This window comes from Pelmatolapia mariae, linkage group LG20, assembly GCF_036321145.2.
Source record: "Pelmatolapia mariae isolate MD_Pm_ZW linkage group LG20, Pm_UMD_F_2, whole genome shotgun sequence".
Taxonomy (NCBI): Eukaryota; Metazoa; Chordata; class Actinopteri; order Cichliformes; family Cichlidae; genus Pelmatolapia; species Pelmatolapia mariae.
Window position 1 is genome coordinate 17,658,239 of NC_086244.1, and position 22,251 is coordinate 17,680,489.

Consider the following 22,251-nt stretch of genomic DNA (forward strand, 5'->3'; position numbering starts at 1 on the left):
TTAACACTAACTAGAGTATCTGGAGAGAGCCTGTGCAGATCTGGGTAGACCATGCATGTGCCCCGTTTTCAGAAAGGACCCAGGTGGCTGGATTTGAACCTAGAATCTTCTGCTGTGTGGCAGAGCTGACTACTGCACCACAGTCAGTATATAACACTGACTATTTCTAACTTTCCTTTTGTGAAAACCAATTTGAGTCTAAGACCTTCAGAATGAGCGATGGCTCTGATGGTTTTTCCACTCATACCGTGTTACAGCAGCAGGATAAAGAATAAAAATAGTACATAGTAATAAACTGCCACCACTGCATAGTGAGTGCATTATAGTATGAGAAATTTAATATTCAAATTGAAACTTTTCTTTGAAGTGGATCTTCATTGTTATTGCCATTACTAATTGGATCTCCCCTCACCCTCAACCAATTGCAGCAGATGGCAGCCCGTCCCCTCCCCTGGTTCTGTCTGATGTTTCTTACTCTTCAAAGTGAGTTTATTCATCCCACTATCACCAGCTGCTTGCTCATAGGTTATGTGACGGTTTTTCTAATTCAGTTTTATTTATATACCACCAAACTGCAACAACAGTTTCCTCAAGCCATCATGTAATATCATTACCCAAAGCACAAACTGTTTGGTTGAACTGAATTGTATTGAATGTCTTCATATCATATTTGCTCCATATAAGTCTTGTTTCTTCCATAAGAAACAAAGCAAAAATCAAACCTTTAATGGCACCAAATAATTTTGAAATGTCACTCCTCTTCTTGCGTCCCTTTATCGGCTTCCAGTGAAATTTTGAATGCATTTTCAAATGTTATAACATAACATATAATGTTATATTAACCTCCTAGGACCTGGCGTCCACATATGTGGACATTACATTTTGGGTTATTTAGACCAAAATACTCAATTTTGTTCTACAAGGGCCTGATATCCACTTACGAGGACATTATACTGCTACTGTTCTATCGAAATTTTAAACAATTATCCTCATATGTGGCTGTGAGTTTTCTTACAAACAAAAATTGTGTATAATATATATATATATATATATATATATATATATTTTGGTAATTCTTTGTTTTTACATTCATCAGGTCCCAATCAGCCCAAATATCAAAGAGAAATTAAAAATGCATGCTGTGGAAGAGTTCGGGTCTTAGGAGGTTAAATATAAAACTACTTGGCCACACTCCTGTGTGTAGCAGAGCAACTGAGACCTTATTATAGCTTATTCCTTCTCTCCGATCATCTGATCCGGGTCTATTACCCATGCTTTTCAGGTTTTATCACCTGAACTTTGGAGCAGGCTTCCTCACTTCATCATTAGTTCATTTAAACGACTGCTAAATACTCATTTTTATAGGTTAGCGTGTCGTTATTCATTTACCCTTTATTTTTGCCTATAGTTCAAACATGTGAACTACATACATTCCTACAAACATTCTCCCATATATGTGCGGAAGGGTCCATACTTCAGATGGGTAATATAAGAAAAGGGTCCAGTTTTTGAACTGCTGAATTAAAACATGATGAACAGTACGCTGACTATGCTAAAACACATGAGAAAGTTTCGCCTTAATTGCTCTAGTTCCATTAACACAATGCTTTCTATTATTATTATTGTTATTATATTCATTTTAATTTATTTATTGGATGAAAGGTTGTTTAGATAGAGAAGGACAAGGATGGACAGACTTCTCAAATGATTAGTAAGATGATCACAGCATTTATTTAGAAAAGCTTTCACTGTAAAATGATAGACACTGGATTTCACAATACTGAACAGACGAGTACACCATGTTTTCTTTTTTCTATGCTAGGATTTTGAGCAAAGCCATAGAAAGACACATCCACAATTACAGTATGTTAAAGGCCTTCAATTTTAAAGAACATGAAAAAAGAACATTTTGGTCTTAATATCAAACATGCATATAAGCCAGATGAAAAATTAGCTTTAGTTTACATAGGTTAGGAAATTAGTCGTCCCATCCTTGGCAATGATTGCAATTCAAGTAGACCAAATTAACAGGAATTTTGTTTTTCAACTTTAGTTGGCATTGCAATAGCCTTGATCGCAGTCAGCATTAAGATAAACTATACTGCATACTAACCAAAATGTATTGGTCTAGTTTTGCATGAAACGCTATCAAATGATTAATGTGCTTGTATGATACAGTGTTTCTTTTTGGAAAAACGGTAATTAGGCTGCTTTGTGCATCACCGTTTATTTTCTCCTCTAGATTTTTTTTTTTTTTTTGTATCATTGAAAAATGTGCTATATACAGTCAAGTCTGCCCGAAAGGAAGGCACCGCTCAGCTCCTCATGACCAAGAAGCATCTGTGATCAGCTGAAGATGTTGGCTTTCTTATGACAAAAACAAAGAGGCATTTGTACATGAACTCTTCAAGAATGTAGGAAATTGTTACGACATAAACTGGCACAAAATGTTCTTTTGAAGGTGTGCTTAATGAGAAGTCCTCTGTGGACACTAAATGTTCAGTTTTATGGCACAGAAGTGACTTTAATTCATCTTATTTCACAGCTGCATGGCTCTTGGCTTTACTTCTGATTTTTCTGCATTCTTTCGATCATAAAATAGTAATAGATGTCACTTTTCTAGTTGTTAAACAGCAGGTGGTTCAATCCCTGACAGCAGACATCGTTTTGTTTACTTAATTCTGTGTCTTTAGGTCTATAGTTCTGCTACAGTGTATTTAAAATGCACTGCATTTGTGGGCTTTGAGTTCATTTCTTCAATGGATGATCATTTTGACAACATTTTTACTGCGTGTTTTTCTAGACACAGAACGTGGCAGTTTTCCTTTTGGATTTTGAACTCAGGTCTAAGGTTTTGTAATCATTACAATCATTTACCATCATGAATTTGTGTTGCTGCATCTCTGCAGATTAACATTTGTGCCATGGTTTACTGAAGCTGCTCATCCTGAAGGTAAAACACTTTGGCACTTTCTTATATTCCTAGCTCTCTGCCCTCACTCTCTGATCATTTCTTTTCTCAGACTGTGGTGACAGACAGCAGGGGGTTGTAGACTTTCTTCCCATCAGCAGACCTGGTTCCATGAGCCAGTAGCTCCTGTATAGTGATCCAATTGTCCAGGATTTTGCGACTCCGCTTCTTCATGCTCCTGCGGTGACACAACTCCAGGATGGAAGTTGGTTCTTGCTGTTGTTCGGTTCCCTGCTGTCCTCCTCCGCTGCTTCCCTGCTCCCTCTCACGCTCTCTCAGACAGTCGAGGCGGCTCTGCATCATGAACTCTCTGCGCCGCCGCTGCTCTCGGGCCTTCAGCAGCTGCTGCTTGCGTTCCTCTTTGCTCCAATAACGTCCCATTTTCATTTCACTTACAGCATCGTCGTCTGTTGTCATGCCGCTGCGCTCTTCTCTGATCTTCATGGCGCGTGCCTTCAGGAGGCGATCCCTCACAGGCCGCTTGGCCACGTAGCGCGTGCCATCGCTGCGAATCTTCACCTTCCACTCCATTCGAGGGGAGGCAGGCAGCAGTGGAGGAGACAGGGGTAAGGATGCAGCACCTGGGGCCTGGGCAACATCTTTGCATGTGCTACCCAGGCTCATTGGGCTTGCATCGCCACCATTATCTATGCTGCCCTCTTTGGGAGCATTTCTTAGTCCACCCAGCTGCTCAGAGGTGGAGGGGGACCTCAGCTGCATGCAGCTCAGGTAGCGTTGAGGCGGCTGTGTTTCAGTCTGACGGCGAGACAAATAAGGGCTGTTTTCTGCACTGCGTCCACCACCCCTGTCAGCCACTCCGTTAGCTTTGGGATTACGTCTCACTCCTCCATCTGAGCCCCTCCTGGTTCCCACGTCTCTGGACAGGGACCTAACCTTTGCACCAGGGCTGGAATTCTTTGCCTCAGCCCCTCGCCTGTGAGCGTGGGGAGAATAGGGTTGGTTTAAGTTTTCTTGTATTCCGTCCCCTCTGGTTCCTCTCTCTCTCTGCCGAGTGGACGCTGGAGTCTGCATACCTGCTGAGTGAAGACACTCTCCTCCCTCCAGACTCTGTGTGGAATGTGAAGGGTACTGTTCATTGGCAAGAGGGGTACTCCTGCAACTTTCCCCTCCAGTGTTGTAGGCACTCGTGCTATCTTTATCTGAGCGCTCCCTCTCGGGAAGTTCGTTGATATCTGAAAGAGCATGGTGACAGGATTCCTCGCTGACCAAAGTACCATTAATGTCCAAGCGTCCTGCTCCTGCTCCAGCCCCTACACTTGCCCCATTCTTTTCCTCTAGAGGCCAAGCCTTCAGGCATCGCTCCCTCAGCTGCTGCATTTTCTGTGCCCTCAGGATGTTGCGACACTTGAATTCCAAGTGGCGCAGTTCCTCTTCTAGGAGAGCCATCTCATGCTGTGTCAGACTTTCATTCCTGTTCACATCCAGTGAGACACCCCCTTCCTCTTGTGCTGGCCCCTGACCTCCCAGTAATGTTAGAGCATTACTGTTCTTTTCATAGTAACACTTGATTTCCAGCAGCTCTTTGTATCTCTCACACTCCTCCTCAGTCAGCCCAGGCATCATCATCCTCACAGGATCTGCCTTGTAGGGCCTTTCCAAACGTTCCCCCTGTTCCAGGCCACCTCCATTAACAGATTCCAGACCTAAAAGGGAGTCCGTGCTAAACTGGAGGTCCTGGGAATGCAGCAAGGGTGGAGTTTCCCCTCGGCTGGAGAAAAATTTGCGCATGCTGCCTGGTGTGTTGGTTGCATTCGTATTGGAGGCACTAGTGTGGTCGTCTCCCAGAAGGTCATGCTCTGAAGACTCTTCATAGCGTGTGCTTTCATCTGTACGACCCACCCCACTGTCCAGCTCCTGGCTGTTGCTCAGCACTGTCTGAAGCAAACTGGGGGAATCCCTGTTCAGTGAATGACTGTGGCTGGGTAGAACACCACCAGCAAAACCTCCAGGTCCTGCACCCAGAACAGAAGGGCTGTTCTTCACACTATGACAACTGGCCAGGTGGACAGCATTGTCTAATGGCTCCAGCTCCAGCTCATCTGGATCCAGCTGGTTGTCATTCTAACAGGTAAAAGATGTATCCAGCACCAGTTGATGATGGCAGTTGTTCATTGTTGAAGAGACAAAAAAGACAGGAAAATTATTCATTAGGAAGTTGGTCAAATCAAAGAATGGGTATTGTAAAAGTCAATGGTAAGTTTTTACATACAATATGAAATTCAGCAGGTATACAGTCATAATATGTTCATATTTCTTGATGGCAGTTAAAAACTGGGCAATGCCGTTCTGAATCACCTGGTGACTCGGTGACATGAGATCTGACTAAAGAGTATTCCACTAATCAAGTCAGGAAAAAATACAGCCTTGTGGAAATCTTTAATGGACAAAAATCCCTCCCAGGTTACAAGTAGACAGCTTGACATTTTTGATCAATGAACTAAGCTTACTGTGAGGCAGAACTGTGGAAACTTTTAGATCAATCACTATTAAATCAAATGTATCATTATTTAACTTCGGAGGGTTTTGAGACAAGCCAGTATTTAATGTTTAATATTAACTATATCAACTGCATAGTTGAGGTGGGTGATGGTATGGTTATGAATGATCTGACTAAGACAAAGCATGTGTAAAGGAAGCATGTGAAAAGGAAAGTGGACCAAGGATAGAGCCTTGAGGAATGCCACAATTAAAATGGGCAATAGCAATAGGATTAGCTATGGCCATTGAAAAGTTATGCTACATAAGTAATACCATAAGAGATATAAATAGCATCATACAGAGAACAGTGGAGCATGCCAATGTATAAAACATAAATCACATTGGTGTACAGCATTTAACTTCTTTAGGTGATGCTCAGATTCACAAAGACACCAATGTAATCCAGTAAAGGTAAAAAACAAAGAAAGAAACCCGACTCATGTCTACAAAAGAAAAATAATTTCAGTTTCAGCTGAGACATGTTTTCAGTGTGAGATTTAAATAACCAAAAAGTTTGATAATAATAGTCTGATCAATGATTAAGCTTAAATACTGGCCTAAATAAAGCTTATATAACGTCCTGACCAGTTTAGTTTCAGTCCCTTGATCTTAGAGAGAATAACCTTTTGAAAATAGTAAGGGTGTGGATTTGTGTGTATTTTACACAGACAGTGTAAGGTGAGTTAAAAGCAGCTTAACAACATCAAAGGTTACTACCTAGACTGTGAAGCAGGCAGTTGCTTATTTATACAGGTAACAGACACAGGAAAACAGGATCGGTGACTCCAGTTCAGACTTACTCTCCTTTTAATCTGGCCTCCAACCAAAGGTGTACTTCAGCGGATAAACTTTACTGCCTTTATGAACTTGCTGTTGAATTTTGCCTGACTGTCATTTATTTTTATTAGCCTTAAAATAGTGTTTTAGAGTTGAAAATACATGAAAAAAAAAGAACCTTGAAAATTTGATTATTTTTTTGTGGAAATTTGGACCAATTTTTTATCTTAGCAGTACTGATAAAAGCAGCTTTAATTTCGACTACAGTGTATGTCTGAACTGAGTCCTTTTGTGTCACTAGATGGAGCCAGTGCTCTGTAAGATTTTTACACTCAAAAATACATTTGATTTCCATTTACCAATGTGTCTCTACAGAAAACAAACAAAAAATCTGAGAGGACTAAGTGCCAAAAAGAAAATAAAAATGATTTGATGATATGTAAGTATCAGCATTAGTGGATGAGAGTGATCCAGTCTTTAGAAATTAATGAGAATTTATATTCATAAAGAGCTGTTGTCTTTTCTAATCTGTTTAATTTGCAGACTTGATTGGCACCCCCTCAAAAGCTAATTAGATATATTTCAAATACTTGGTCTCAAATTAGTAGACAATTCACTCCTCCTCCTCTTTGCCTAATTGGTTTGATTTAAATGTGAACTGCATGCAGACCGTCAGGCGAGCTATTGATTAGGTTCTTCTTCATTCTCATTCTTTGGCAAACCCCTTCAGTTCTCCTTCTTTCTCCCACAGGGCAACAGATCTCTTTAATCTCTGCTTGTGCATTTCCCTCTGATGATTCTCCCCTCTCTCACTTGAATCCTAATGTGGGACAATGCCTTAGCAATATAAATCTTGTCAGCCTTTCACAGCCAGTACTACACAAGGACACATTTAAACAGAGGACAGGCTGTTTGCATGCGTGCGTGCGTGCGTGCGTGCGTGCGTACGTGCGTGTGTGTGTGTTTGTGTTTGGCTTACACCATTTTAATGAGTGGCTTTTAAATCTGCACTAAAACTCAGACAGCATACAAATTTTTTGCTTTCTCACATATTTTGCCTGTCTCCATATGAAGCGCGTTCTTGTGAAGCTTTGCAATGAAAAATCCATTTGGCTCGATACGTGTTGTGGTTTTACAAGTAATTTGGCAGAGGTGTGTTATTCAGGGCCGTCTGATGTGTGTTACAGTGCCCCCATATCTGCTGGAAGAGTGACCTTGAGTGAAACAAAGTGGTGCCACATTAGCACTGCGAGTACAAGCACTATTTGTCTTTGTCTCTCCCTTCATGTTATCTGTGTTCTCATCGTGTTTTTGCACCCCTTTGCTTTTCTGCCTCCTGAAACACTAAAGCACAACGCCAAGTTATTCCTTTTGTTTTCTATCTCTTCTTTTATTTGTTCTTGTGTCTAAATTACCTTTCATTTTTGTGACTAAATGTTAATGTAATGTCTGTAGTATCACCTATATCCAAGCAAACAAATTTCCTGCTGCTCAAAAAGGGAGATAAAGGGAGAACAGTGCATTTTTCGCTGGGTATTTTGACTGAATTTTGTAGCATTTTCCCCTAAAAACTGCATCTCCAATTTCCTCACCTCTATCTCGGGTCGTGCGAGAAGCAGGGATACATTAGTGCTGTCCTCTCTGGTGAGAATAGCCACCGCCTCCTCTCTGTTCTGGATGTCCACTCCATTTATCTGACAGTGAAAGGAGAGAATAATGTCAGATAATGTAAGAGCCTTAATACCAATGTTAGATTGAATTAAAGTGCACAGTTCAGGAAAATGGGTTTCTTTATTAAGCTACTGAAAAAACCTCTCTGTAGTTTAATAGCATAGGAAATAATATTCAAGAAGAATTCATCTTAAATGTGGCGCTATTAGCAAATTCTTTTGAAATGAGGCACACAGGACGTGGTCCAGGGGGTTATCTAAGACTTCAGATTTAGGCATTAATATTACATAAAGTAATGGCATAGAAAAGGAACCTTAGCTTAGAAAACCTCTACCTGTAGTATTCGATCCCCTTTGCGGATACGACCATCCATTGCAGCTATACTGTTGGGGTTCACCTAAAAAGATAACGTCTAGAATTATGAACAAATGGGAACTACTTTTTTTTTAAAAAAAAATCTGATAAAGTTTTAACATTCATGATACTGTCTTCACCTCGCCTACATAGATCCCGAGGTCCTCCTCCTCATCAGTTCTGTAACACACTGTCAGACCCAGTTTATCCTGCTGTCGAGACTTGTACAACTCCACCTCCTGGTGTAGTTAGAAAAAAGTTAACGAATGTCAGACAGGAAGTGGGGATCAGCTTTCTGTACTAGAGTTTTGAGGTAGTTAATAGGCTCTCACCTCATATTCCAGCTCATCCTGCCTGTCCACTTCGTGCTGGTTGATGTCGAAGTAGTCTGTGGGGTCATAGTATACAGGCTCTATAAAGCTGAGGATGAGAAAATTCATGAAATATTTGAGTAATTGGGACAGCTACCGACTTCAAATGTGTGAACAGAATGGCATGGGATAGCACAGCAGGTGAGTTCTGGTCTGATGGTTGGACATGCTGCAGAATCCAATTAAACTGCTCCCACTCACAGTTCATTGAGTAGATATGGTTCCAGGAGTGGAGGCAGAGGAGGGGATGGTGGAGGGTCGGGTGGGGGTGGAGCTCCACAGGGATGCTGGCTGCTCTTGCCCAGAGTCAACATATGCTGGAAGCTGATGTCTGTTTGGGTGCAGCTGTCCACACAGTCGGCCATGCCCATGGTCACTGGCACTTGCCCTCCAGGAGCTCCCGCTAAGCCCGCCCGTCTGCGGGCCCCCCTCCTCAGTATGCTGGATAGCACAGGGTCCCGTATGTCCAGGGTGGGATCCCCCGACAGACGCGTCAGCTCCTTCCCATTCACCTGAAAAAAAAACCCCACGAAAAACAAACAAACAAACATCACGATTCAATAGTGGAAGAGCAAAGTGAGAGGAGGAAGAGGAATAAAATAAAATAGTTCCAGGAAGAAGAAATAAGCTGTAGATTTTCCACAGCTGCAAAAAATAAACAGCAAGCAGAAATGACCAGAGACTGAATTTTAGTAAAAACTGAACCATAAAGATGCTGATATGAATGCATAGAAGTGGAGGAGAGGAAGATAGCAACTCATATCAGCAGTTAGATTAAATGGGCAAGGTTAGTTCACAGAAGGAAATGAAGGAGGGGAAACTACAGCTACAGATACCTAAAATAAAGCAAAACTGACACTAAGTTAGTGAACAGAAAACTCAAAACATACACTTAAGTGTCACAAAGCTAGTAGACTTCATACAGGGACATAGAAGCGTAAAAACAAGTTATATAAAAGGCTTCGACACATCACACCAAGCAGCAGAGCAAAAAGCCGAATACTGAGACCTTCAATCGACCATCAGCGTCAAAAGAGCACAGCATGTTGCTTATGTGACCCTTCTGTGGAGAGAAAGAAAGACAGCAAGAAAATGGTGAAGTCAGAAAGTAATTACAACTGTGAATAGATGGAAAATGGAAAGGGGTCACTGAGAACTTTTTTTTCTTATAATGGAGAGGACCAAAGGTAGTGGCAGAGAAAAATCGCATATTAAGCTTCAACACTGACAAATATCAAATGGAGTTTCCTCAGTACATTAGTCAGTCTGGTCTGCAAAACACTTTTATCTTTCGTCTGTGCAAAATAAAGGTGATTCCTCTCTGCATAAATCTTTCAATCTGGAAAACATAGTTTCATTTTCCTTCTTTTTACAGAAGAGTGGGAACTTTCCTGAAAACCTTCGTAAGATAATTTTTTGCCAGCAAATCACACTTTCAGAATTTTGATCGGGAAAACATTTATACCTACGTTTCATAGGTATTTCAGATATTTTATTAAGCATACTTTTATGTTCTTAAACAGACCCAAATATACGCCACAGTATACTGCTCCTGCTTGTGTATGTTTTGATTCACTTGTACTGTTTTAATATCCTTTGGCTTTTGAAACTTCTCCTTTCTGTCCATGTACTGTTCGAACAGCAAAGCGGAGAGAGGGCGTTAAAAATGTAAGATTATTGAAAATACAACTAGAGAAAAAATGAAACAGTACAAGGATTTTGCCTTCAAGGTGACTTAGAGCAAAACAATCCTTATCATGCCAAGCAGTGCTTTGCACAAACCTAAGGGAGAAAGATTCATTCAGTATTCAGGCTAAACTGGCTCGACTACCACCACAGAATGAAATGTTATGTATTTTATACATTCAGCTTTCCCACAACATGTGATTTCAGTGCTCTTTTACTATAACAATAGCCCTAATTTCTTCAATATTTTAGTTGATGAACAACTAATTATAGTTAACGTTATACTCAGTGGTTTATTTCTAATTTGCAATTATAGTACTGTGCAAAACTCTTGAGTCACTCCTCATTTCTTTGTTTGGTAGGAAAATTGAAATAGCTGCAGGATTTATTGGAGCTAACAATAGCATTAAGCTAACTTGCTATTGAAAATCATGTATAAAATATGAATTGTATATAAAAGATGGATATAGCTTCAGACTATACTACAGTGAAGTGCATTTCTGCAAGTACTTTAGCTTTACTGTATACTTCTAATATCTAGTAATCTTTTGAAAATGATTAAAAATGCCAACAAGAGAGTATGTCATGTTACCAATTAGCAGAATGCTAGCAATTTATAAGGAAAAACTAAAAGACATAAGTGTATTTCAGTTCTGGCATATTATTACTAGTGCATTTGTGAAAACTAAAAACTGCGGGCCTTTTGGTTTAGAAGCAGGACTGAATAATTGTTTTAGGTGTTTAGCTTCATTTTTAGTTTGTGGTCATAATTGCTATTTTCAAGTCTGAATACAGTGATTTTGGCTTTATATATTATGGCCTCAATTAAAGTCAAATGGGAGACTAAAACTGGGTTTTTGGATTAACCTATGCTAATTAAGCTAACCAGCAAGCCTCCGCTGGCACTAATAGATTGCTGGTTTATCAGTCAGATCACCCCCTTGCCCATTATGTATGTCGCATTTCAAGACACTCCAAGATGGCAAACACAGGTTGCTGTCACAGTGGATGTGTTAATCTTTTTTATACAGTCCGTTGCTAAGGATCAGAATATTATCATTGCTTCAACTGGAGTCTCACAGAGCCAATACATCACACGTTTGTAAATTTCGATCTAAAATACCATTAATTTGAAGACATTTACATCACATGTAGATGAATTTAATTTTCTTGGTGTCATTCCATATGAGAGACAGCAAAATGAAGATGTGTGCATATCAATGTTACTGAACCAGACAGCCTTGGTATAATTTCATTCATGTTGTACGCAGTCACTGACCTTGGCTGTCTGCGATTCGCCACATCTTTACCACTCTGCTTCATGTGCCCACTCCCTCTTTCAAATCTTGTCCCCTTCCAGTAATTGCATGTCAAATCAATGTTCCCCTGTGCAGCCAAGCACAAAAACTTTCTTGCCGCATTGGGCTCCTGTTCCCCACACTTTTTTTTCCCACATTGGTTCTCCCACATACTCCTACAGCAACTGCATCTCCATCCCTTGGGGTCTACCTTTCGTGTTTTTCCATAGCATTAAATTCCTTTCTGTTCTCTGCATCTATAGCCACATCCTCTCCTGCTTCTTCTCTCTCCTGTTTTCTCCAGGCTCTGCATTTATTTTGCCGTGCTGCCTCAGCAGTTCTGTCTGCTCTGTCCCTTCCCTCGAGATAGCAATTCGCACTCTTCTATTTCCATCTATTTCTGCTGGCCCACCTTCCTCTCACTAATGTTCCTCCATAAATCTTGCTGCCTTTCTTAATGAGGCTCTCCTCTACAAATAAGACACTTCCTCCCCGCATGACCTACTGGTGATGAAGGAATTAACAACCTACAATTTGTGTGTTTTGTACTATGTGTATTGCAACACTCAACTCATTATCTATTTTTCACTGTAGGACATTTCTATTGTTCCTGTGCTGTATGCCCTTCACGATCAGAGAGAGGCTATTAGAAGTCAGCTCCATGGTCATGAGTGACAGGTATGAATACTGATAGAAGGGGTAAAAGGGGGCTTTCTCATTTATTATCAATGAGAGGTGCTGAGATTGCTTTTAAGATGACTTCATGCGGGGTAAACGTTGTTGTGTGTTAGGCAGCTTTTCAGATCCGACTTGATGGAGAATCCATTACACTCTTTCCAAATGCTGTACTCTATTTTCTCTGGGTTACTGGGTCATTATGTACATTTGCGGTTTAGAAGCTAAACTATGCGCACAAAAAAAAAAAAAATGTAAAAAACAAAAGCTGCTGTTGCTCACCTATCCCCAGGCTCCTTGTGTAGTTTATTTACATTTAAAATTATATTAAAATTCAGAAAAAACAGTCTCCAAAATTCACAGCAGGGGGCTGGCGGTGGTGGTATCTATGGTGGCTGTGAAGCGGAGGGTGGAGATGTTGTGGATAGAGATGAAAGAGAGGCTGAGTTCAAAGTGTAGACGGAGAAAGCAAAGCATGCGAGGAGCGGAAAGGAGGTGAAGAGAGGTGTAATGATGATGGAGAGATGTAGAAAACAAGCTTTCAAGAATTTGCCGGGTAAATGTACACAGAGAGAGAGCCTGACACTGCGATCGAGACTTGCATGTAAACACACACACAATGGAGCTCACGGGGAATTACTAAGTGGTTGATGCATAATTAGTTTTTATCCGAGAGCCCTTTAAAGCGCAAATTAATCCCATGTGTTGTACAACAGGCTGAGATGAAAAAGAAGGGGGAAGGCGATGACTCACTACACAATAATGCACATTATCTCACACATAGTCTTCATTGTAGGTTAAAAAAAACCCAGACAAATAAGATCAATCTTAATCTAAAGTGCAGCCTTTAAGCTTTTCTTCTCAGCATCACCAAGTTTTTCCAAGCTTGTGTTCATTTGCATTTCCACAGTGTTTATGCAGGAGCATGCATGAACGATACCTGCACCCCCCACCCCCGACTTATTGAATTCTGACTTGTTTGGTAATTGATTTTTCTCATCCTCCCATGCTTTGAAGGCTGCACCAGTCACCTCAGAAAATCAATTAATCTGGAGACAGAGCTGACCTACTCCAGATATAACCCCGATTGTTTGATATCACTGAGCTAATTTAAGTAGACAAGCCTGGAGTGGTGGTCTTATTATAAAGTGATAACACTGAGAAGATATTGATTTGAAAAAGTATTCACACATTGCTCATTGCAAGGATAAGCGGAAGAGAATGGATGGATTCACACATTGCTTTAAATGCTTAGGTAGATACATAGATTGGGCATAGACAAACACACCTTTGGCATTACAGACAGCTGACACTTGAGAAGGTAACAAACAGTCTGTCAGGCAGTCTATTTAACTGCTTTAAATTACCTGTTTGTCTTTTCCTTTTTGCTCCATTTGATGCTTCATTTTCCTTTATATGAACATTTCAGGAATTATTTCTAACACACTGTTAGGGATACATAGAAACACAGCCATATTGATGCCAAGAAGGTTATGTGATCGTTCGGTTTATCTGTTAGTTTGCACAATTACTCATGAAAATATTATCACAGCTGGGACCCAACTTAGAAGTGATTAACTTTTGGAAATGATCCATATCCGGATCTGGATCTGGATTGCCACTGTGAGATAGGGCAAAATTGGACATTTTCCACACACCAGTTTCATGATTACTAATACAGAAAATGTGTAGCTGTGATATTTAAAAGCTGAAATGCCATCTAATAAATAAATAACATGGAAATGATTCTAGTCATTCATCTATTATTCTTATATTATTCTAAATAACTGAGTCACTGTATGGGTATTGTTAAAGACTGTCTCCTGCAATTGTATTTTGTGTTTAATTGACCAGAAAACACAAGAATTTGACTGATATCATTATTTTCTTTTCTTTCGACATTGCAGTAACATCATTATCATGGTCACTGAACTGATACTGATGTTGTCAATCATCGCAGTCCTCATTTCTTGTCATTTTTTCACAAATACATATCAAATTAAAATAAGAAAAATCGAGACACGTCATTTTGATTATCTTAAGAAAAAATGACAGGCTTAGAGGGATCCAGTTATTCTTGTTGATCCAGGGACTATTCGTGGGAAGGAGGGAATTGACAGTCTTGGCAGAAAAATGCAGTCTCCATCTGCTCATTTTGATGTATTTGTCAATATCTTTAGCTCCTCCTGTGAACAGGATGTTGGTGTATAAACATATAACGAATGGCTATATGAGACAACTGAGTTTAAATTATTTAGGTAGGATTTATAGAAGCAGCACTTCATCTTATATTTGACTACTTTATAATGTGCTGTAAACAATTTCTCGCCAGTTTTAAGATGTTAGATAGAATAAAATAGTATTTTAACCAATTCAATTAAAGTATTTATAGGAAAAGGTGCAAAATAAAGATAAATTGTATCGTCGGTGAATGATATCATAAATCCAATATAATAGCACTGCAGTACAGCATGCTGTTGAAATACTTCTGTAGTAAATCATGTTACAGTATACTGTCAGATGTATCTTTATTCTGTCCATATGTGCCAGCATGCGGCTGCCTTTGTCATTCACACACACCGGGGTGCACCGGCTGGGTGTGATTGCCTCTGTGCACTTATCCAGCTTTATCAGCTGGTCATTGGTATGTATCGATTCTGATGTGTTTGCTTCTTGCGAGTGTCAGCATGTTTCTTCTTGTCACCGTGAATGAAAGCACATCAGGTCCATTTAATGACGAAGGTTGCCATGGAAACAGCCTCCTGCTTTATAGTGATGGGAGAGGAAAAGAAGGGAGCGGCTGAAGGGCTCAGAGGGGAGGAATAGGTTTGCTGAGTGTGTGGGTCAGGTACTCTGTAAAATGTATGTAAAATAAAATATGTTGCTTAAAAAATGGTTGGTAATATTCATATCTGCCTGCAGCTCTGAATATTCATCAAGTGAACCGAAATATTTCTTCTTACTTGTGGCTGTAGGACGCAGTATTGATTAGAAACATGCCAATGGGTGTGTACCAACCACCAGTATGCAGCGTATGTGTAGCAGAGGCCCAATGTATAATGCATGAGTTTTATTCCTTTGGCAAGAGAAGCAAGTGTTTTGATATAGTCAGATTTAACAGGCTGGTTTTAGAGCGCGATGTAGCTGTAAGCTGTTTAACGCTGTATTTATTGTCTAAAGACAGGCTCAGTTACTCAGTAGACTGCATCTAATTTGAAGGTATAATTATACATGTTAGTTAAGGAAAACAGCTCAAAGCCGCTTCCCTCTAAAGGGAAAATGAATAGCGTGGAAAGCCAGGAAATGTGGGGTGCAAGTGTAATTATGTTTCTCTTTTATGATGGTTTTTTAATGATTAAGTGCCGTATACCTCAATTTTTTGCTTGGCGTGATCTTTGGATTATTCAGCCATCTGCACAGCAAGATTTGCTTTTTCAGTTATCGTTACCGTAAAATAACCTTGATTGAATTTTGTGTAGAAAAGCAGGTTTGTGATCACCTTCCTGTTGCTTTTTTTTTGCTTCTTAAGTGTTTTACTTTTTTTTTTTTTTTTTTTTTTTTTTTAGCAGTTTAGCACAAACCAGCTCGTGCTTCTTTTATGAGACTTCTAGTGTTCATAATATTCTGATTGCACTTGTAGCAATCAGCCCCTCTAAGCCAAGGGCTTTAGCTCCGCTTTGATACCCCATCTGCGTTCGCTCTCTTGTCTCATACTTGTTTTTCATGTTTAATAGACCACACTGTATGTAGTCTTGCTGTCTCACCACCTCAATACTTTGGGGTGCAGAGAAAGCATCTTTCTCTGCAACATGACAAGTCTTCTGCCTGCTCCAAATCATACACCCTATTTTCACGGCTGTCACTCTTCAGTCCACTCCTCACCACACCCGTCTGGAAGGCACGTGCAGGTGTCTGATCAAGCTGAATGGACTCTGGGATGACTAACCTTGACAGATGCCTACGTCTGACACAACCCTCGAGTACAGTTGACCTCACAATCACCAGATTAATGAAATTATGCGTTTTCTACTTGCCACAATGCTGACCTGCATGCAGTCAGTGTCGTTATTGCTGACTCTTGTTAGGTAAGGTCACTGATTGTGGAATGAGCCACCCGTGCACTGAATTTATGATCACATACCAAACTGTGCACGCCACCTCCTCACCCCTCACCCTCCACCCTGGGGATTTGTGAAGTCACTCAAACCTCTATATTCGCCCCTGCTCCCTAAAGTGTTCAAATCAATTACTTTTGACATCTAAGGACAAGCAGCGGGGAGAAAAGACAGTCAGGCTTTCCCAGACGCTTTCATTCACATGCTTGGACTCCCTCTTTGACACATAACTGTACTTCTGTTTGGGCTCTCTTCCTGTTTTCCTCTCTCTTGGCATTGCCTTTGGCACCAGATGCAACCCAGTTAACTGGCTCAGACCCCGACTTCAGCAGGCAATAGAGTTTCAGCTGAGGCTTCTGGTGCCACAGATACTACAAGTGTTGCACTCCATAGCTATGTGTGCTGAGCATTTTTCATGCTTAGTAAGCATGGGACCTCTTTTCAGTCACCGCATGCATCACGGCGTTGCGGAGCAGCAGCTTCCTTTAGGCACTGCACAGCCAGATGAGCTTACTCACATTCAGTCTGTGGTCCCAGTTGGCAGGTGGTGCTGAAGCTGTAACCGTGGCAACCCCTCTCTCTCATAACACTTTAGCCCAGTTTAACAACCCATCCATCCTCGTGCCTCTGTGGCTCTGCACCACAAGGCTACTTTGTCTGTGCCAGCCTATCTCTCCATCTCATGCAGTGGTACCCTGTTCTCTCAGATCATATCATCGTAATCACTGTGAAGTACCATTATCATAATTATCAGTATTATTGTCACTAGATGACTATTCCAATACATCACTTAGCAGGCTTGTTCAAGAGGTACTAGGCTAATTTATACATGTATAAAAATCCATAAAAACGGAGGAGAGAAGAAAAAGCAGGTTATGATTTTCAGTTTGCATCAGTCAGGCTGATTCACGTAATTAACTTTACTTATTGATGTTTATTTGCAACTAGTTTAATTCATTTCTTTATTTGTCAAGGACAAACAGCCTTTTATAGCACATACCATGACTTACAGTGTAACTTCACAACCTTTATCCTGTAATTTTTCTGCATTCAGCTTATCATTTCCAGCACCTAAAAAACTTACAAGTAGGTAAATGAGAAAAGGAGGGTAACAGTTGAAGGTTTTAAACAAATTCTATTTAGAAGTAATGAGTATAATCAGACAATTTTTAAAGAAAGTGGGGAAAAATATGAGGAAGATACAAATTATACTGTAGGAGGAAAAAAAACTATTTATTAAATACGAGCTGATTTTCATCTGCAGTACCTGGACAGGTAAACACACTTTTTTGGAAAGTTATTAAATAAAAACACATAGATACAAGTCTGTGTAGTTGTATTTTATAACAATTAATTTGAATATACTTACACAGCCTAAAAAGCCCGAATAGGCTCCTGATCTTTCCCCACTCAGAAACACAGAGACATTGTAAGATCTTTATATATTAGGTACACACACACCCTATATTCATTAATCACATTACTACCCGATCAATATAACCAATATAAATCAGGCTGGTGAAGGAAGAAATGGTGATGTGGTGCTAACGTTGTGTTTTGATTTATTAATTAGAGATATTTATTATCCTTTACATTTGCTTCAGCGTAAATAACTGTGGCCAACATGTCATTAACATCTTTCTATGCACATAATTTAGAGCTAATATTTGACTTTTTATTCATGAGCTGACTCTATGGATTTTATTTTTGTTGTTTTAATCAGAGTGGCTCATTTATGCAAAATTTATTTGGGATTCAAAACTGTTTTTTGTGTTGTTTTTTGGGTGTGTAAATGGTTTAGTTAAATTGTTGGCAAGAAATGTTGAGCGTCTGCTGATTTCTGAGAAAGGTGGTTGTGACCTGTGCAGCAGCGTCACTGTAAGGAAAATAACAAGTTGGGAGAGAATAACAAAGGATACTTTGGGGACACGCGCAAACACTTCCGCTTGAAGACTCACGAAGAAAGAAATTCAAGAAAGTCAAAGGACAAAGAGAGGAGAGGAGACAGACAGCTCACCTGGAACATGACCCTGTATTGTTCCTCAGGTTTTTGGACCACACACATGTTGCACCCCATCGTGGCTGTGCAGGTCCCACAACTGCCCCAGATGACCAACGCTCACGCCAGGATTCTTTGTGCGGTCTTTGTCTATGGCAGTGGGAAAGCCCCACCCTCATTCGCAGGGTTGTAGCATACAACTAGTCCTCAGAGTAACACACAACACATCCCTGGCTGGGAAGAACACAGTTTAATTGGCTGTGTCACTGTTCGCTTCTCTTCTGTGCTGTTTGCTGCTCAAGTGTTATAATCCAGAGTAAATTTAAACGTGGAGATAGTTTCAGAGCAGCGAGCCCACGTGTTAGTTTCTGTTTCCATGGCAAGCAGAAATGTGTCTTGTTTAAGTTTGTGTGCTTGTTGTAGATCAGGAAGAATTTTTGACTGGATCTGTGGAAAAGATGTGCTTCAAGAGTCCTGCTGGTTTGTGTGTCATTCAATAGATCAGGCATAAAATGTTGTGCTTATCCAGTAACTTTTCAAAAATGATCACACGGAAAGCTTGCTGTAAATTGCAACAGTGGCTTTTTAGTTTGAAAAACTGCACTAAAAGACAAAGTTTTCCCAGAAGAACTCTCGCTGAACTCTCCCATGCTGTTCCTGAGTCTTTTTCACTCAAAGAACTAAACTTCCAAAAAGCACATTTTCAACAATGCTCTTTGAGCCCGTTAGATGCAAACAATGCAGCTATCAAAGAATTTGCCTCAGTTTTGTTTTTTCCTTCTGCTATCATCGCTGCCACTTGGAGCTTCCCACCTACTACACTCTTTCTCTCTTTCCAGGACTGCTGAGTGTGGCTGCTGAGATAATTTAGCCTCCTCAGTGCCTTTTTAGAACCCTCTTTACCTATTCTGATCCTCCACTTAAGGATCAATGCGTGTTTAAAGTAAATTCATAATTTAAATGTATTGAAATGCACCGAGTAGGGAGGTGGGTTAGGTTGGGTGGTGCCCGTTATGCCAGTAGCCTGGATCTCTAAGCCCTTGCTGTGCAGCTAAGATAAGCTGCGTGCCACAGACAACAACCTAAAGACAAGCACACCTACAGACACATCAAGACAGGAAACAAGACACGATTCTTTCAACTACAAGCTTTACTGCACGGAGGGAGTGCCAATTTTCCTGTAACTGTCAGCAAAACTGTCATTTTTCATAAAGCTTCTCCAAACAATACAAGCAAATAAAACATACAGAAACTGTAAAGTTTGCAGATTGTTACAGCAAATCACAGCATTTATCTGATCTGTTGTCAGATGTCATGACCAGTATTAAACCACTCATATTCAGCTATACCATACTCAGGACTATACATAACTGCTCATGGGTTGGACCCACTGATTGATTATAATTACTGACACCTCCTATCCTGTCTGTGTTGGGAAATCAATACAAAACTGATTCATTGATCAGCTGGATTTTGTACTGGGTGGGTTGTTGTTGCGCTCAAGGTTCTTTATGACAAGTACCACCTATGTTCATCCTACATATCCAATTAATTCATTTAGAAAGGCAGGTTATTTTTTATGAATTTGTAGGCATGCTCTGCACTGTTACTAATTCTGATGCTTTAGTTTTAACTCTTCAAATGAAGCTGTTGTAAACTGTCTCACTGAATTTAAATATGAATCGAAATTCCCGTTTGCTTTAGGATTAGCCTCAGTCTGCCTCCTTCAAAGATAACTGGAATTAGAATATGCCGTATTCCTGTCTCCTCCTTTGCCCTTTAAGTGTCATCATATTACTCAGAGCGTTATCATTAATCCTCCAGCAAGAGGTCATAGTTTGAAAGTCTTGTCTCAAAGTACCATCGCGCTGTCTGCTGCCAGTGACAAGGTGTTACAGCTGCTAATCCTTATTCAAGGCTCCGCTACACCTGTATTCTTTCTAGAGGCTGTGTAATCCCAAACTTCACACACACACACCAAGTGGCATCCTCACTCACACAAGCACAGAGGAGAGCTATCTACACTCAATGAACCGCATGATAACTTGGGAGAAACAACCTGATAGTCGAACTCTCGAGAGCAGACGGCCAATCAACCTATAGTGAAGTGCCAGACAGGCTCAGCAGGCAAGCCAGTTCCAACTGTCACCCAGTCTTTCCATCTCCTGCTCAGCATCATCATCTACCTCTACCTGAGTGTCAGTCCTACATGATTGTTGCAGTGGAGTGTTTAGGATGTTTCCCAGCCTGCCATGCTTTCAGAATAAAATATGGCATGGCACTCTGTGACAAACGCAGCCTTTCTGTTAGAGTGGTGGGTGTAAAAATATGTCCTGTGCTTGTGTCAAAGTTAGTCCATCTTCAGTGTGCTGCAGGAAATTCAAGAACATCAGTCAGTAAGTCCATTTTAATCCTTCTTTTGTCCTCTGGTCTTTCCCTTTGAAACATCCACAGGAGGATATTTATTTGTAAGAAAAGAAATAAAAACCATGGCGAGTATTCCAGGTGGTTAGAGTGTCGTGCAGAGTGCAGCGCTAGTCTCAGGTCAGTGATAAATCACCGTCAGCAGCCTCACAAGACGAGAGAAATCATTAAAGGCTGATTGGACGATACTTCTTGGCTTCTCCCCCTGGGCAAGACGATAAATGCACCCCCCCACTGCAGTGGAGGGGGAGAAACAAAAGGCGGTTGTTCCCCAGCGGTGAAGGAGCTTACTGATCTGCACGTCGCACTACTACTAAAACTGCATCTTCTGGTTTTACACTGTATAATCTCTTTCTTCCTCTGTCTCTCCCCCACCCTCTTTCTCTCCATATCCAGGGCTGGGCCACCGCTCTCTTTTCCAGTCCCCCATAATTTTTACCCACACCTCATTTGCTACCCTCTCCCTCCTCCTTACACTCTCCTCTCCCCTGCCTCTCCTGCTCTGCTTGTCTGCAGGCAAGAGAGCAAGCACTGGAAAGTCTATGCGCTCTGTTTCGGCAGGACAGGACAAGATAACGAGCAACGCCACATAAAAGTGAATGAAATATCAAGATTTTCATGCACTGTACTACCAAGACATGCAAGAAAAGTGGGGAATCGGTTCATTTAAGCAATTCAGTGTCAACCCTTGTTGAGATGTATCAGAAAGAAAAAGGATGATTGCACTTTTTCATTCCAATAAAAATGCCCAGAGCAGGTAGATAGATGATGACTGGCTGTGCATTTAGATGAGGTTCTGTGCTGCCACAAAGAAGGAGGGAAGCGAAACAGGGGGGTGGAAAAGAAGAAAAACAAGTGAATAACAGGTGTGACAGGATAAATCGAAAGATATGGAAGAGAGCCAAGATAGAAAATGCAAATGACTGTGTGGGAGATCACTGGTGAAGTGGAGAAGGGGTGGAAACAAGGGGTTTCTGCAGTAATCAAAATGACCTGCTGAGGGGAGGGTGAGGCGGAGGCATATGGAGATGTTTCATTTTAAGTATCTGCACAGCCTGGGAGATATTTGTGGGTACAATTCCTTCTCCCTAGTTTTCCCTATGGAGCTCTGTGAACACCACTTATTTTCTATTTAGAAAGGCTTTAGTGGCACCTTTGCTGCAGCGCCAATGCCAAGTACCACAAGGCTGGAAAAGTGAGACGCTCCATGGGACAAGAATGACATGCTGCCATACTCAGATTAGCCTTTACATAAGGATACTTTAAATTTTCTGCCTGCCACTTTTCTGTTTTTCAATCTTTATACATGTGAATTCTCTCTAATCATCACATGGAGACCTTTATTAACTGCCATTTAATTAAGACCACCCTTTTGTCAACATCTAGTCCTGTGCCACTTAGTTTGTTTTTA

The 22,251-nt window shown here is 40.7% G+C and overlaps 1 protein-coding gene across 3 annotated transcripts; it reads right to left on the reverse strand.

Moving 5' to 3' along the window:
- Positions 1 to 1,751: 1,751 nt before the first annotated feature.
- LOC134619044 (PDZ domain-containing protein 4-like) lies at positions 1,752 to 21,127 on the reverse strand. 3 transcript variants are annotated; one of them, XM_063464741.1, is made up of 8 exons: positions 18,435 to 21,127; positions 9,653 to 9,706; positions 8,845 to 9,155; positions 8,605 to 8,692; positions 8,422 to 8,511; positions 8,253 to 8,315; positions 7,840 to 7,941; positions 1,752 to 5,053 (listed from the first exon to the last, which is right to left on the reverse strand). In XM_063464741.1, exons 1-8 carry the CDS (start codon positions 18,492 to 18,494, stop codon positions 3,020 to 3,022), a joined length of 2,802 nt encoding a protein of 933 aa, XP_063320811.1. In that variant the 5' UTR covers positions 18,495 to 21,127; the 3' UTR covers positions 1,752 to 3,019. The 3 variants fall into 3 exon arrangements, with proteins under 3 accessions (XP_063320811.1, XP_063320810.1, XP_063320812.1); XM_063464740.1 differs by having other exon boundaries at positions 8,413 to 8,511; XM_063464742.1 differs by lacking the exon at positions 9,653 to 9,706 and having other exon boundaries at positions 8,413 to 8,511.
- Positions 21,128 to 22,251: the final 1,124 nt, after the last annotated feature.